Below are 14,387 nucleotides of genomic sequence, written 5' to 3'. Positions count from 1 at the left end.
TGCTGCCTGACCTGCTGTGCTGTTCCAGCAATAAAGTTTCAACTTTGATCTCCAGCATCTGCAGACCTCACTTTCTCCCCAGAGAACAGCCAGGGAATTCCTAGAGGCATGGCATTCATCCACAAACTCCATCAACAAACACATCGACCTGGACCCAATATACCAACCACTATAGCGGACAGCTGAAACTGACAACCGGAAGCGGCAGGGACAGACCACTATAAACACCGGAGGTAACATCAAAGAAGCGCTTTGCAGGAGGCTCCCAAGCACTGATGATGTCGCCTAGCCAGGGGACGAAACGTTTGCAACAAAAACTTCCAGCTCGGCGAACAGAACCACAACAACGAGCACCCGAGCTACAAATCTTCGCACAAACTTTGAACCAAATATATAGAAGCAAATGAGAGTTAATTGTATTTCACCAATTGCTTGATTTTTCTCGTCCCTTTCCAGTTGATAGCATAGTCATATTTACCACTTGGAGCATTGTTATATGCATCAAATCTCAATGCCTGTCAGATGGATTCTGACAGCCAGTGTTATGATTCCTAAGCCAGAAATTTCCTTCCAATCGTTTTTCACTACCAGAAGCATTTCAAAGTTGAAAAGTATGGAATTAGAGGCAAGTGATGCAAATTATTTGGTGTTACATATATTTTTTCAAATAATTACTTCACAACTGATAAGCCTATTTGCACATAGCTAACTGTGGATGAGTCAGATGTTGTGTGTTCCAGATTCACACAACAGATTAGAACGCACAGTCTAATGTGACACTCACTTCGTTGTAGTATTGAGGGAATGCTGCCTTGTTGGAAGTGCTTTCTTCTGCATAAGACTTTAAACCATTTACCCTCTTGAGTGGACAGGGAAGATTCTACAGCATTATTTTTGAACAATAGGCCAAAATGTTGGATGAACTCAGAATATCTGATCAGTGTTACACTGACTGGGAAAGAGCTGTTTTAAAACTGGCTTTTGTGACTCCTGTATTATGACAGTGATCCTAATTATAATAAATACACTCAATTGGTTTACTTAAAATCTTGTGGCACAGTGCTAGTATCTCTGCATTCAGTGCAGAAGGTCTCAAGACTGCTTACCCTGGAGGTCTGTCAAACCATTATTTAAATAGGTTGATTTGTCTTGGAGCTATTGTACAAATGCAAGTCTTTTTCATTTTCTGGAGACCTTGTGAAAGTATAATCTTTGGAAGTGGGTGTTTTGAGTGGTTAGTTTAGTTGAGCTTCAGACTAATGTGCTAGTATAGCTATGGGGCATTATGCCAAACAGGAGTAAGAGACCCCTTGAAGACTACCTAACTGCAGTGTCTTGACAACATTGTCACTCAACATGTAGTTTTTCCATGAACGTATCAAGTCAGCCTATATTCATATGGTGTAGTCAGAGAACATGCATCATTGAGAGACAGAGAGAGAGAGAGAGCGAGAAAAAGACTTGCACTTCTGTAGCACCTTTCATGATCTAAGAACACTTCAAAGTGCTTTACAGACAATGACATATTCTTGAAGTGTAGTCACTATTGCTGAGTAGGTAATGTGACAACCAACTAGCAGACAACATGGCTGTATGTACACTAATGAGATAATACCAGATCACCCCTCTTACTGGGGTTTGGTCATGAATAAAACCGTGACAGCTGTTAATATACATTTAATACATTTAAAATATAACCTTACATTTATTTTGTCTTTATCCTTTCTAGATAATGGAAAAGTATTAATGTTCTTGTACATTCATTGACATTGATTTGTTTCAGCTCCTTATTTGGTTTCTCAAAGATGATGCAACTGACTTTGGAAAGCACAATGGAAGAAATGATTTGGAGATGCTGGTGTTGGACTGGGGCGTACAAAGTTAAAATCACACAACAGCAGGTTATAGTCCAACAGGTTTAATTGGAAGCACAGTAGCTTTCGGAGCGTCGCTCCTTCACCTGATGAAGGAGCGATGCTCCGAAAGCTAGTGTACTTCCAATTAAACCTGTTGGACTATAACCTGGTGTTGTGTGATTTTTAACTATGGAAGAAATGATAGGCTTAGATTTGTATTCTACTGTTCATGCACAACTTTCCTTGCAAAACACTTAGTTTGGCACAATTTCTTTTTGATTTGCTGCTTAATTATTGAGAGTTGGAATCTCTTACCTGTGGGGTTGAATAAGACAGACCAAATTATAGATATTTTTAACCTATTTTTCTAATCAACCTGTTCAGAGATGTTATTACACAGCTCTGGCGCAGGTGGCACTTGAACCTGTGTAACTGGCTCAGAGGTAGAGGCACTACCACTGAATAACAAGAGGGCCTTAATCAGTCTGTTAAGATATGTTCTGACACTTCTCTGGAACAGGTAGCAGTTTAACCCAGCTCAAAAGAAGTGAGACCACTACTGTACCACAGGAGCCCTGTGACTTGTCCCAAACCTGATTTTATCCTTAGTCCTTCCAATAGGTTTTGGGGGCAGGATATTTACTTTTGTACATTTCATAATAGTACAGAACTGCACACTCAGAGGGGTTGCATCACAAAAAGTTATTTAGCCCAGTCTGTCCTCTTAAATTTTCCTGTAATCCTGCACGATTTCTTTTTCCAGTTAATTATCTAATACCTTTTTGAAAGCCAGGATTGAATCTGCCATCCGTCACACTCAGTTCATTACAGATCCAAGCTACTTTTTTAAAAAAGCTTTTCCTCGTGTCTCCTCTTGTTCTTTTGCTAAATTCAGTGTCTTTTGATCCTGGACCGTTCTCCCAATGGAAACATTTTCTCCCAATTTTATTTGTCCAGACTAGTGATTTTACAGACATCTATTTGTTCAAGCATGTGTAGGTTAGGTGCATTAGTCAGGGGAAATGTAAAGTTTTGGGTAGGGAAATGGGTCTGGATGGGTTATTTTTCAGAGTCGGTGGGGACTTGTTGGGTTGAAGGACCTGTTTCCACACTGTAGGGACTCTATGATAAATGATGATAAATCAAATCTCCTTGCAATTTTTCTAGTCTATCCACATGACTCTTTTATATCTGAAGCCATATTTGTAAATGTTTCCTGCCCTCACTCCAAATCCTTCACATATTTCTTTCTTAAAGTCTGGTGCCCACAATTGGACGTAGTAGAGACTGACCAGTGTTTTATAAAGTTTCTTCATGACTTTACTTTCTGAGCTGCCAGAAGAAGTGAAGTCTGGTACAATTACAACACTTAAAAGACATCTGAACGCGTATGCGAATAGGAAGGGTTTAGAGGGATATGAGCCAAATGATGGCAAATGTGACTAGATTAATTTAGGATCGCTGTTCAGCAAGGATGGGTTATACCAAAGAGTCTGCTTCCATGCTCTACAGCTCTATGACCATCCAGGACAAAGCGATCTATTTGATTGGTGCCACGTGGATAAGCATCCACCATTGGCACTCAGTAGCAGCAGTGTGTAACATCTAAAAGATGAAAATCACACAACACCAGGTTATAGTCCAACAGGTTTAATTGCAAGCACACTAGCTTTTGGAGCGACGCTCCTCTAAAAGATGTACTGCATAAATTATCCAAAGATAATTAGACAACATCTTCCAAATGCATGACCACTTCCATCTAGAGAGACAATTGCAGCAGATACTTGGGAACACTACCAACTGCATGTATCCCTGCAGGCCATTGACCATCCTGACTTGGAAATGTTTTGTTGTTCCTTCACTGTTGTTGGGTCAAAATCCTGGAATTCCCACCCTAAGGGTGTTTTGGGTCAACTGACGTCACGTGGACTGCAACAGTTCAAGAATGCTGCTCAGCACCACCTTCTCAAGGGCAACTAAGAATGGAGAATAAATATTGGTCCAGCCAGCAAAGTCCACATCCCATGTGAATATTAAAAATAATTCTCGATCTATGCATGTACATTACTCCATACCACATGCTTTTTCTATGCCCAATAACCTCTTATGAGGAAAATCCTAATAGAGTTTATCCACTGGTTTTTGTTTACTATTCTACTTGTTACTTCCTCCAACACACCAAAAAAGGTTTTCTAAGCTGATCTGCCTTTCGTTAAACCCATGCTGGCTTTGCCCAATCCCATTAATGCTTTCCAAATGTTTTGTCATCATGTCTTTTATAATAGACTCCAGCATTTTGTTCAGCTAATTGATCTGTATTTGTAATTCTCTGTTATCTCTCCCTCCCTTTATAAATGGTGAGACTACATTTCACACCCTCCAATCTATGGGAATGCTCCAGCCTGTAGAGTTTCGGAAGATAAATTTGTTCAATATTTTCAGAGTCACTTCCTTTAGTACTCTGGAATGTAGATTATCAGGTTCTGGTGATTTGTTAACCTAGAACTCTTAATTTCCCCAGCACTGTTTTCTTGCTAATACTAATTTCCTCCAATTTTGCCTTCTCACTAGACCCTCTGTTTGCTAACATTTTTGAGAGGTTATTTATGTCCTCTTTCATGAAAACAGAACTATAGAATGTATTCAATTCTTCTGCCATGTCTTTGTTCCCCATTTTACTTTCTCCGGCTTTTGACTAAGAGGCTTTTACTTAGAAAAGGTCCTTACTAAACTTATTCTCTTCACATATTTCTAGAGTGTTGAATGGTCTTTTTCTATGCTTCCTGCAATTTTCTTGCAATTTAGCATGTCTCCTCTTTAGATCTAATGCTGTTCCCAATTTATTTTGTAAGCCATGGTTGAGCTATCTTTTGCTCCTTCATTCCTGAATAGCACTGAAATAATTGTTGTAATTCATGCACATGTTCTTTACCTGTGAACCATTGCTTTCTACCATAACCCTTTTAGTAATATTCCCCAATCTATCCTGGCCAGGTCATGCCTCATAACCGCCGCATTCCCTTTATTTAAATTCAGGAACATTAGTTTTGGATTCTAATACTTCATTCTCCATTTTAATGAAAAAATCTATCATATGGTTGCTGTTCTCCATGGTTCCTGCAGAACAAGATTGTTACTTTATCAAAGCAACTATGACTACAGTCGTACCATTATTGCACACATAGAATCATAGACTCCCTACAGTGTGGAAACAGGCCCTTTATCCCGGCAAGTCCACACCAACCCTTCAAAGAGTACTCCACCCAGATCCATTTACCCCTGGCTAATGCACCTAACCTACACAGCTCTGAACATTACGGGCAATTTAGCACGGCCAATTCACCTAACCTGCACATCTTTGGATTGTGGGAGGAAACCCACGCAGACATTGGGAGAACGTGCAAACTCTACACAGAGTTTGGAGGCTGGAGTCAAACCCAAGTCCCTGGCGCTGTGAGGCGGCAGGGCTAACCACCACCGCTTCTCTGATCCCTTGTTTCTCTTATGATTTGGAGATGCCGGTGTTGGACAGGGGTGTATGTAGTTAAAAGTCACATGACACCAGGTTATAGTCCAGTAGGTTTAATTGGAAGCACTGGCTTTCGGAGAGCTGCTCCTTCATCAGGTGGTTGACTCACAACCACATGATGAGCAGGGCTCCGAAAGCTAGTGCTTCCAATTCCACCTGTCCGACTGTAACCTCGTGTTGTGTGATTTTTAACTTTTATAGCTTCACTACTGTTTGGGGAAGTGTAGATGATCCCCAACAATATTTTATGCCACTTGGTATTTCTTATCTCCACCCAAACAAATTCTGCATTGTGATTTTCTGAAGAACTATCCTTCCTCAGTATTGGCTTGAAATTCTAAACTAACAATTCTACCTCGCCTTTCCCTTTTTGTCATCCTTCCTAAATACCAGATATCGCTTGATGTTCAGTACTCATCCTTGGAACCCTGCAGTCTTGTCTCTGTAATCGCAACCATATCATAAGCATTTCCATCTGTCTGTGCTGTGTATTCATCTACCTTTTATTGCAAAGGCTCCATGCATTAAGTGACATAACCTTTAGACTTGCTTCTGTAACCTTGCTTGTCATCTTAGCTTTATTTTGCATTATACCTCCATTTGTTTTTTGCCTTTTTTTCTGTCTTCCAGTTTTGCTTCTTAGCTTTCTATTTTTTATTTCTATCCTTGTTTCTCCCTCTGTCTCCCTATTTGGGCTCCCATCCCCTGCTATTCCAGTTTAAACCTTGTCTGACAGCACTAGCAAACACCCTTCCCCTGCCCCCAGGACATGTAACACACTATATGGAAAAAGACAGAGCAGTTCATGCAACATTTATATTTTACTCACCCTTCCTCCCATCTTTCCTTATCTACATCTGTCATTGCAGCCATCAGCCCTTCTCCCTCATATGCTTCACTTTAAATGCATCTATGATTTTGGAAGTAGCTTCCTTGGTAAGACATGCAAAATACTTGTTTAGTACTTTAGTCATACACGTTCAGATAATGTCTATGGACCCTAATCTGCCTTTTACCACTCTCTTATTTCTTGTATGCCTTTTGAAACTTTTAGATTCTCTTTTTATGTTGTCTATCAGTCTTCTGTGCTCTCTCTTAGTTATTCCTTCACTTTGCCTTTGAACTTTCTATATTTAATCTAGTTCACATTTGACATCACATTTGTCATTTGCACCATTTTGTTTCTTTGTCATCTTACTGAATATCTCTTTCCTTGATCCAAGGAGCTCTAGCTAAGCGTATACATTGTGCTTTTAAATTTCTCTGTCTCATTCTTGTCCTGAAATTGCCCCGCCTATTCTTAGGCTTTCTCATTTACAAGATGGAGAGGGGGAAGAAGCAGGTGCCCTCTAACCACCCATTCTTCATTGACTTTTCTTTGTTTTCAATAGAAACTGTATAAAACTTATTGTGCTGAGTATCACATTTAATATAGGAACAGAAGAGGCTGGATATTCTCAGCATCTGTGGAGAAACCGTTTTAATGCATTTTTGTCAGCATGCACACTTCTGAGAATTTAATAACCTGAAGCATCAACTCTGTCTTTGTTTTTATAGATGTTGCCTGAGTGTTTCCAGCATTTTTTGTTTTTGTTTTGAATTTTCAACATTGCATACTTTGCTCTCCTATTAGCAACTCAATGACATTTAATGTTATCACATAATGAACTTTTAAAGTTCATGTGAAAGTTTGATTTAAAAATACTGGAATTATTCAGGAGACAATAGAGCCTGAGTGGGACCCCATAAGATTGTATGTTCTGGTGTTATAATTAATAAGAATGGTTCGAAGGATGAGGAACTGTGCATAGATTGGAGAAGCAACTGGAAAAGTTGGGACTGTTTTCTTTGGAGAAGAAAAGATTCAAGGAAACTGGATGAGATATTCAAAATCATGATAGTTCTGGACAGAGTAGATGGGGAGAAATTGTTCCCGTCGGTGGAAGGATTGAGAACAAGAGGGCACAGATTTAAGGTAATTGAGAAAAGTAGTAATGGAGACATGAGAAGCCACTGCGTACAGTGATCACTTTGGACCTGAAAGCCCTGCCTGAGTGTGTGGTAGAGGCAGGATCAATGAAGGCATTCAAGATAGAATTAGATTTTTATCTGGAAAGGAAGAAATGCGGGGTTATGTGGGAAAGATAGGGGAATGACATTAGGTGCATTGTTCATTTGGAGAGCCAGCATAGACAAAACAGTGTCTTTATGTTCTGTAATGGCTCTGTGATTTGATTGGCCCTACTTGTAGGAATATATCTTGACTATACCCAAAATATCTGCTTTTTAAAGGCAACCCATTGTTTCCTGTAAAGTTTTTCTATTAATCTTTGATTCTAATTTATTTGGGTCAGATTCATTCTTGCCCTCTCAAAATTGGCATCCGCTAACAATTTTCACTCTGGCTTGTTCCTTGCCCTTTCTCATAGTATCATTTGGTTTAGGATGGCTATGATCACTGTACCCTAAATGTTACCTGTCTGACATTTAATCCATCTATCGCATCTCATTCCCTAGAATGAGATCCAGCAGTAACTTCTCGCTTGTTGAACTTGAAACAGTCAGCTCGAGAAGATTCTCCTGGGTACACTTCAGAAATTTGTTCCTCACTTTGCCATTTACTCTATTACTATCTCATTCTGTATTAAGATAATTAAAATCCACCACCATAGTTTTTATGTCTGTGTGTAATTTCTTTATAGATTTGTTTCTCTAACTTCCACAACCTCGATATCAACTCATATGGAGTTTCTGGTTACATTAAAATTCTTTTTGGTCACGTCCATTGAGTTACTGATTTTTTTTAAACATGATTTATATTGCCGGTGACTGTTCCTATACATTCCTGATCATGCTTTCAAAATTAATTTTCACATGTGACTGAAGTTCTTCATTAGTTTTGGAGCATTAAATAGCTTTTCAAGGACAGCAGTTTTGTATTCAGCCATATAGTCTATGCAGCATATTTGTGTTGTAAAAAGAATCATTTTGGTTAAGTATATCTCCTAAATGATGGGGCTATAATATGAGAATTATGTCAAGATTGAGAACTGGGAAAATGTGGAGACTCATAGGTCTGAGGAAACATTAACTTATTGAAATTTGCTGGGGTGGAATGCAAACTTAACAGTGTTGGCTTTTTTAATGATGAGAAAATATTAGATCAAGTGTGCTATTTAATCTAGTTCTGTACTTTCAGAAAAGGTGTGGCATGGGTGACTCAGTGGTTAGCACTGTTGCCACACAGTACCAGGGATCCAGGTTCGATTCCAGTGTTGGGTGATTGCCTGTGTGAAGTTTGCATGTTCTCCACGTGTCTGTGGTTTCCTCCAGTGCTCTGGTTTCCTCCCACAGTCCAAAGATGTGCATGTGGAAAAAGCAGTGTTACAGGGGTTGAGTGGGTCTGGCTGGGATGCTGTTCAGAGGGTCGGTGTGGATTCGATGGGTGAATGGCCTGCTTCAACACTGTAGCGTTCTATAATTCTATGGCTTAACTACAAGGAATCTGCAGTCTGATTTAGGGTTTGTCATCGTGTATTTAAAATCTGCTTGTATGTTTTACTTCAGTATTCCAAATATTCATTCATTGAAATTTATTTTTAGTGTTGCCTCCAATTGGATGTTGGATGGATTTTGCAAATATAGATAGGTCAGAGACCATTGCTGTGTTTTTTTTAATCTTGTCTTTGAGATTTTGAACAAATCTAACAATTGCTTCACCTCACCTGCTGTGTTCTTGTGAAGAGTTTATGCTTGGAACAGTGCCATGTTACCTTAGTTGTAGGCAAATTAATTTTATCAATTTCTTTGTCTTAGTTTAAACAACTTGGAATCTACATGAACTTCTATTTCTAGACAAATGTGAAACACCATTAATTTTATGTGATATTTCTTAATGCAATAACTTGTATGCATTAAATAGCTTTTTACTGTAGAATATATGCTCACATCTTTCATCGAGGGGAAAGGAAGTAAATGCAACAGGTGCCAAATAATAGGAGAGGAATTTGCATGGGTGATTAAGACTTGGCTTCAAAGATAGGAAATGAACTTTTTAAAGAGGCAACTAGAGAAGTGGAGGGATAAACAGCAAAGTTAGAGTATGAATAAGCTGAAGGTTCTGACACTGATGGTTGGATGATGGTTTCAGCTTTGGCTTATTAGCACTTGTGGCTGACTCAGAAGGTTTTGAGTTTAAGTTACACTTAAAGACTCGATGGGAGTGTTAAGGGAGGCAATGTAAGAATGTGAAGCGGGAGGATGAGATCTTCTGTGTTCGTTCGTGTGGATGATGGTGATAGATGAGGTAGAGTTTTATTTATTCTGAGCTGGGAGTTAATCGAGCATGAAGGATTGCAAACCATCAAGGGAAGCATTGAAGAAACAGTAGAATTAACAAAAGCATGAATGAGGATGTCAGAGAGTTCAAGGTGCCATGCTTTCACATACCATGACTCAGTTTAAACAAGTGGGATATATAGGCAGTAGCATGAAAATGAAGCTTGTATTGGGAATCAAAGACCAAATAACAGAGATTGTTGACTCATCCATGGTCTAGATTCATTGGACCAAACTATCTGTCTCCATGTTGTAACTTACATATATTTTTATAAATGTCTGTTGTACAATTTCTAATCATTGAGTAAAATATAAGTTGCATTTAATTGGCCAATGCGTTTTTTGTTTTGTGATCGGTTTGATTATTAAAATACCCTAGTGCAAAGTGTATCATAAAATATTCAAAACCATAAGGTTGACAAATGGGACCTGTTATTTAAACCTTGTTTCAATTTTATGTTTATATTACATTTATAAGTGACTTTTGTGTGACAATAAAAGCCTAATCATTAATCCTTTTTAGTCATATCTTAATGAGCAAGACAAGACCAGTTATCGTAGTAGAGCTTTGTTGTTTATTGTAGGTTAGCTGGTTAAATGATCCAAATTAGATACGTCCTATTTTTGCATTTGCTTCTCCCAGTTATTGTAGCACTACAATTGGTCTCAATCACTGCTTTACCACCCACTTCCTCCTTTCTGAAAATGCATGTGCAGAAGTCAGAACATTGGCACTTGTCTTTGGCATTGCCCAAAACCTCTGAGCTGTGGTAGCTTATTTACATGACTATTTAGGGTTTTTAAATGGGTGTGTGCTCTGAAATTATTTAATGGTTTTGAGAGAGGGGGAAGGAAGGGGAGAAAAATGGGTCAGAAATGAGTGACTGGAGAAAAGACTGACTTTACATTTTGAAAAGCAGAGTGGTTATAGAGTTTGCCCAGTAAGTCTGGGCATACCTCCATGAGGACAAATCTTTGGTCAGAACAGTTCTTTAGCTTATGGTTTTGTCATGTTAATGACATTACATCAAATAAACATTTTACGAGAATATATTATGTATTTAAGTGAACGCATCTCACTTTTTTTTTGCTTTACTTTTACAGATAATTTACTGCAGCTGAATGCAGACAATGCAAATGGTTTTCTTGAGCCCCAGGAATCTCAATACCATGGTGCTCATAAATGCGATGTTTGTTTCCAAACATTTCCCAAATATAATCAATTGCAGCGCCATATCCGGGAGCATGAGGAAAATGACAAGGTAAGCAGGCTTCTTTCTGTACTTTTGGAAGGCTTCAAAAATCCTCAAATATAGCAACATTTTTTAAACATAATTGTTAAAAAGTCTCATTAATACCAATTACTCAAGATAAAATAAACTTTTATATGGGGTACATGAGAAATTATATTCCTTCAAGCCAGAAGTCATTGCATCCATCAGCTTTTACACAAGATTAACATTATTTTCAATGGTTATATATGGATGAATATGTAATATATTAGTTATTATGCCTCGGCTCTCACATGCAGAGATTTGGTAGGCTTTTTAACCAAAAGGTAGTACAAGGTTATTCATGGATCAAATCTTAGTGTGATTATTAATTACTTGGCAGTAATTATATCAGTTAATTAATTTAAAGGCCTTTTAGATATTTCCTGTGCCAAGTCTAGTTACAGTTGCCAACTAATTGACAAAACCAATGTGTACCACATGATCTTTCATGATGCCTTCAAGAAAAAATAGCAAGTGCATAGCTCAATTTTAGACTGGAGACAAAAATGGCAGAATAGATTAATGAATAAGAACAAGATGATCATGTTGTCAGTTGTGGAGCCACCATAGTCTGCGCTCTGAGAAACGGAGAAAGATTGTATTTCAAAATTCAGGTCTAATGACATGTGGTGCACAGGTTCATGAAAAAGTGTGATTTAATGCTCCCTCAGAAAATGAAAATTTCAAAATGTCTGCCACCTGAACACAATAAAGAAATCATCGAATTCCACCATTTTATCATCTAACATCAAAAGTAAGCATATTAATTGTCCTGCATTTGAAAACACCTTCAATGCGCTAGCAAGCATGCTACCGAGTTTGCTGAAGAAAACATCCTTTTAAAGACCATTCATTATGAGAAGACTTGGTTCATATACGTCCCATCTTGCATGGTAGATGACATAAGATTAAAGCTGATCTTCAAGTACAAAGCTTTCCCAAAGAGGAATTTCAGAATGGTGTTGTCATCTGTATTCATGAGAGAGGCTGGATGTTTGAAAGTGATTGCAAGAAATGGTTTGAAGAAGTATTGTATATGATATCAGGAAGATGACCAAAGACCAAAGTTTGCTCATATGGAACATGTTCAAATCCCACTATATTAATAATGTAGTATGTGATGTGAGATCAGCTAACATTGATATTAACGTTATTCCCATCATCATATGAATGTTGTTTAGTTCTTTGGATGTATCTATAAGTAAACCTCTTGAGGACAGTATCTAGAAGTTGTAAAACAATTCCATGTTGGAAGGAAAAGACGTTCACTTGCGAGCACCCTCACTGGCAACAATTTGACAGTAGGCCATATACACGTAGAATGAATGTGATCCTAGTACTTTCCACAGTGCAAGTCTAAAATGTGGACTATCGAATGTGATGGATGGTGCTAAGGATGAGAAATTGCAAAATGATGTCAGAAATTACCAGTTCTGCCAGGTATGCTGATGAATAGGATGAAGATCAGTATGCTGTACAGTTGGGTACTGGGACAATTTGTCTGGTGGTTCAAATAGCGATTGGAGTGATCTTGGAGTGATCTTGAAGGATTTCATAGTGGAGTGTTATAGTTAATTCATTATGCTATATTTTTATATTGTGTTGGATGAAATATACTAGTTTAATGTTATAAATTTTGGAGCAGTAATATAAACTCTTTGAATTGTCAATTTTTACCTTTTAATATATTGAGATGGTCTTTGGGTCTGAATCAACCATGTATGGCAATCCTTCAAAAAACATTACCTGTGTAAAAGTCAACCTCATTACTTTTGCCTGAAAAAAATGGTTCTCAAACACTTAACTTTACTGAATTGCTAAATATGCTGAATTTACATGGTGGTTCTCGTTAGGGCTTTGGTGAGACACCCCCCTTTGGAAAATGGCATAAGTCTGATCATAACTGTTCAAAAGAAGTCATATTGAACCCAAAAAATTGTCTATCTCTTTCCACAGATACTGCAAGACCTACTGAGTTTCTTCAGCAAGTTCTTTTTTTAAAAAATAACTGTTCATTTGTCCTGCCTGGAGCTGAGATAATCATAGTGAGATGGGAATAGGCCCTTAATTGATTATTTAAGGGTCCTGGTTGCAGGGCAGGGTAATTTGGATGGAAATGGAAGGTGGTGGGGTTCAGAGACATCTCTACCTTGGTTAAATAGGTTGCCTTTCTGGCACCATATGAGACAAGATATTAGAACAGCCTTTTTTTTTGTCCAAAGGCTAGTTGATGCATAGGACAAACAGCTAATAAATCTTTTGATACAGTATTGATTAACCCCCACAAACGTCTGGTTGGAAATGTGCCACATGTCACCAGATGGTTGAATACAGCATGAGATGTGATAGTTATTATGGTTAATATTAGTGAACTGGGCTTGTCATCTTTCATAAAGAAGATATAGGAATGTGTAATATCTGCTTGAGACCAAAAAGCATTCTATCGGAAGTGACAGTTGCATGACTGGATAGATCACGTGATATCTGCAGTGAGTGAACTAGGTAACAGAATGGTCTTTGTGTTATTTCATGCTTTCTTATGTTGTTATGCTAAAAAATTTCATTAATTATTAAGCTTCCTTGTATAATTTAATGTTATGTACTCACTTTTGAAAGTTTGGTGAAATTTTAAATCATTCTACCCCTACTTATGGAAGAAAAGTGCAAAGATGGAAGAATAATAGAAAAATAAAACCTGGGCCTAAAAATTGTGCCTGCTTCTTCACGCACTACATGATCTCTTAAGTTGCAGAATAGAGGCCAGGAAGTGTATCTAACAGGAAACATCTCCAAACGGGACAAGAGCAAATTAAGCTTTCTTCACTTGTGTCTGAAACACCTGTCGTTAAGTGGCCTGATATCTGTTCCAAGTCATAGCTGCTAGGGTGTGCTTCGAGAGAGCCCATGCTATCTACTTTCCTTCAAGCCTTTATGACAGCTGCAGTGATAATTCTGTTTCACTGGGCCAAATGTAGTAGTATCAGAAGTGGAATTCAGCTTATGACTGTCTGTTTTGTTAAAGTACCTATTCGAGACGGCTCAGGGAATCCCAAATGGACTTGACCTGTAAGCCTCTCTTGGTTTGTCCTGGAGATCGTACTCTTGTGTTAGTCTGGAATACAAAATTTACAGACAGTTTAGTTTAAATTATTACCTTTTATTTACCAATGGCATTGATGTTACACTATAACATAGATACCTACAAGCCAGGCTTGAGTTAAGGTTTTAAAACCATTAGCAGAGTAGTGGCGCCAGCTCTTACCTCCTAAGAGCTCTCTCAGGTTACTCCCCTTATTGTTGCAAACAAGCTGTCTTTATAGAGAAATTAGTATTGAGATTACAAAAACACACACATCCTTAATCAGATAAACAGCAATAAAATGGCAAAAA

At 38.1% G+C, this 14,387-nt stretch overlaps 1 protein-coding gene across 2 annotated transcripts in view; it reads left to right on the top strand.

Moving 5' to 3' along the window:
• LOC122549212 (zinc finger protein 236-like) overlaps positions 1 to 14,387 on the top strand; it is a 159,007-nt gene that overhangs the window by 29,739 nt on the left and 114,881 nt on the right. For both annotated transcript variants that reach the window (XM_043688635.1, XM_043688634.1), the window contains exon 2: positions 10,828 to 10,985. In XM_043688635.1, the coding sequence (XP_043544570.1) occupies positions 10,828 to 10,985 (158 nt within the window). The remainder of the gene's footprint in view (positions 1 to 10,827; positions 10,986 to 14,387) is intronic.

This window comes from Chiloscyllium plagiosum, chromosome 4 (genome assembly GCF_004010195.1).
Source record: "Chiloscyllium plagiosum isolate BGI_BamShark_2017 chromosome 4, ASM401019v2, whole genome shotgun sequence".
Lineage (NCBI taxonomy): Eukaryota > Metazoa > Chordata > Chondrichthyes > Orectolobiformes > Hemiscylliidae > Chiloscyllium > Chiloscyllium plagiosum.
The sequence above is the reverse complement of the archived record's forward strand: the minus strand, read 5'-3'. Positions and strand labels throughout refer to the sequence as shown.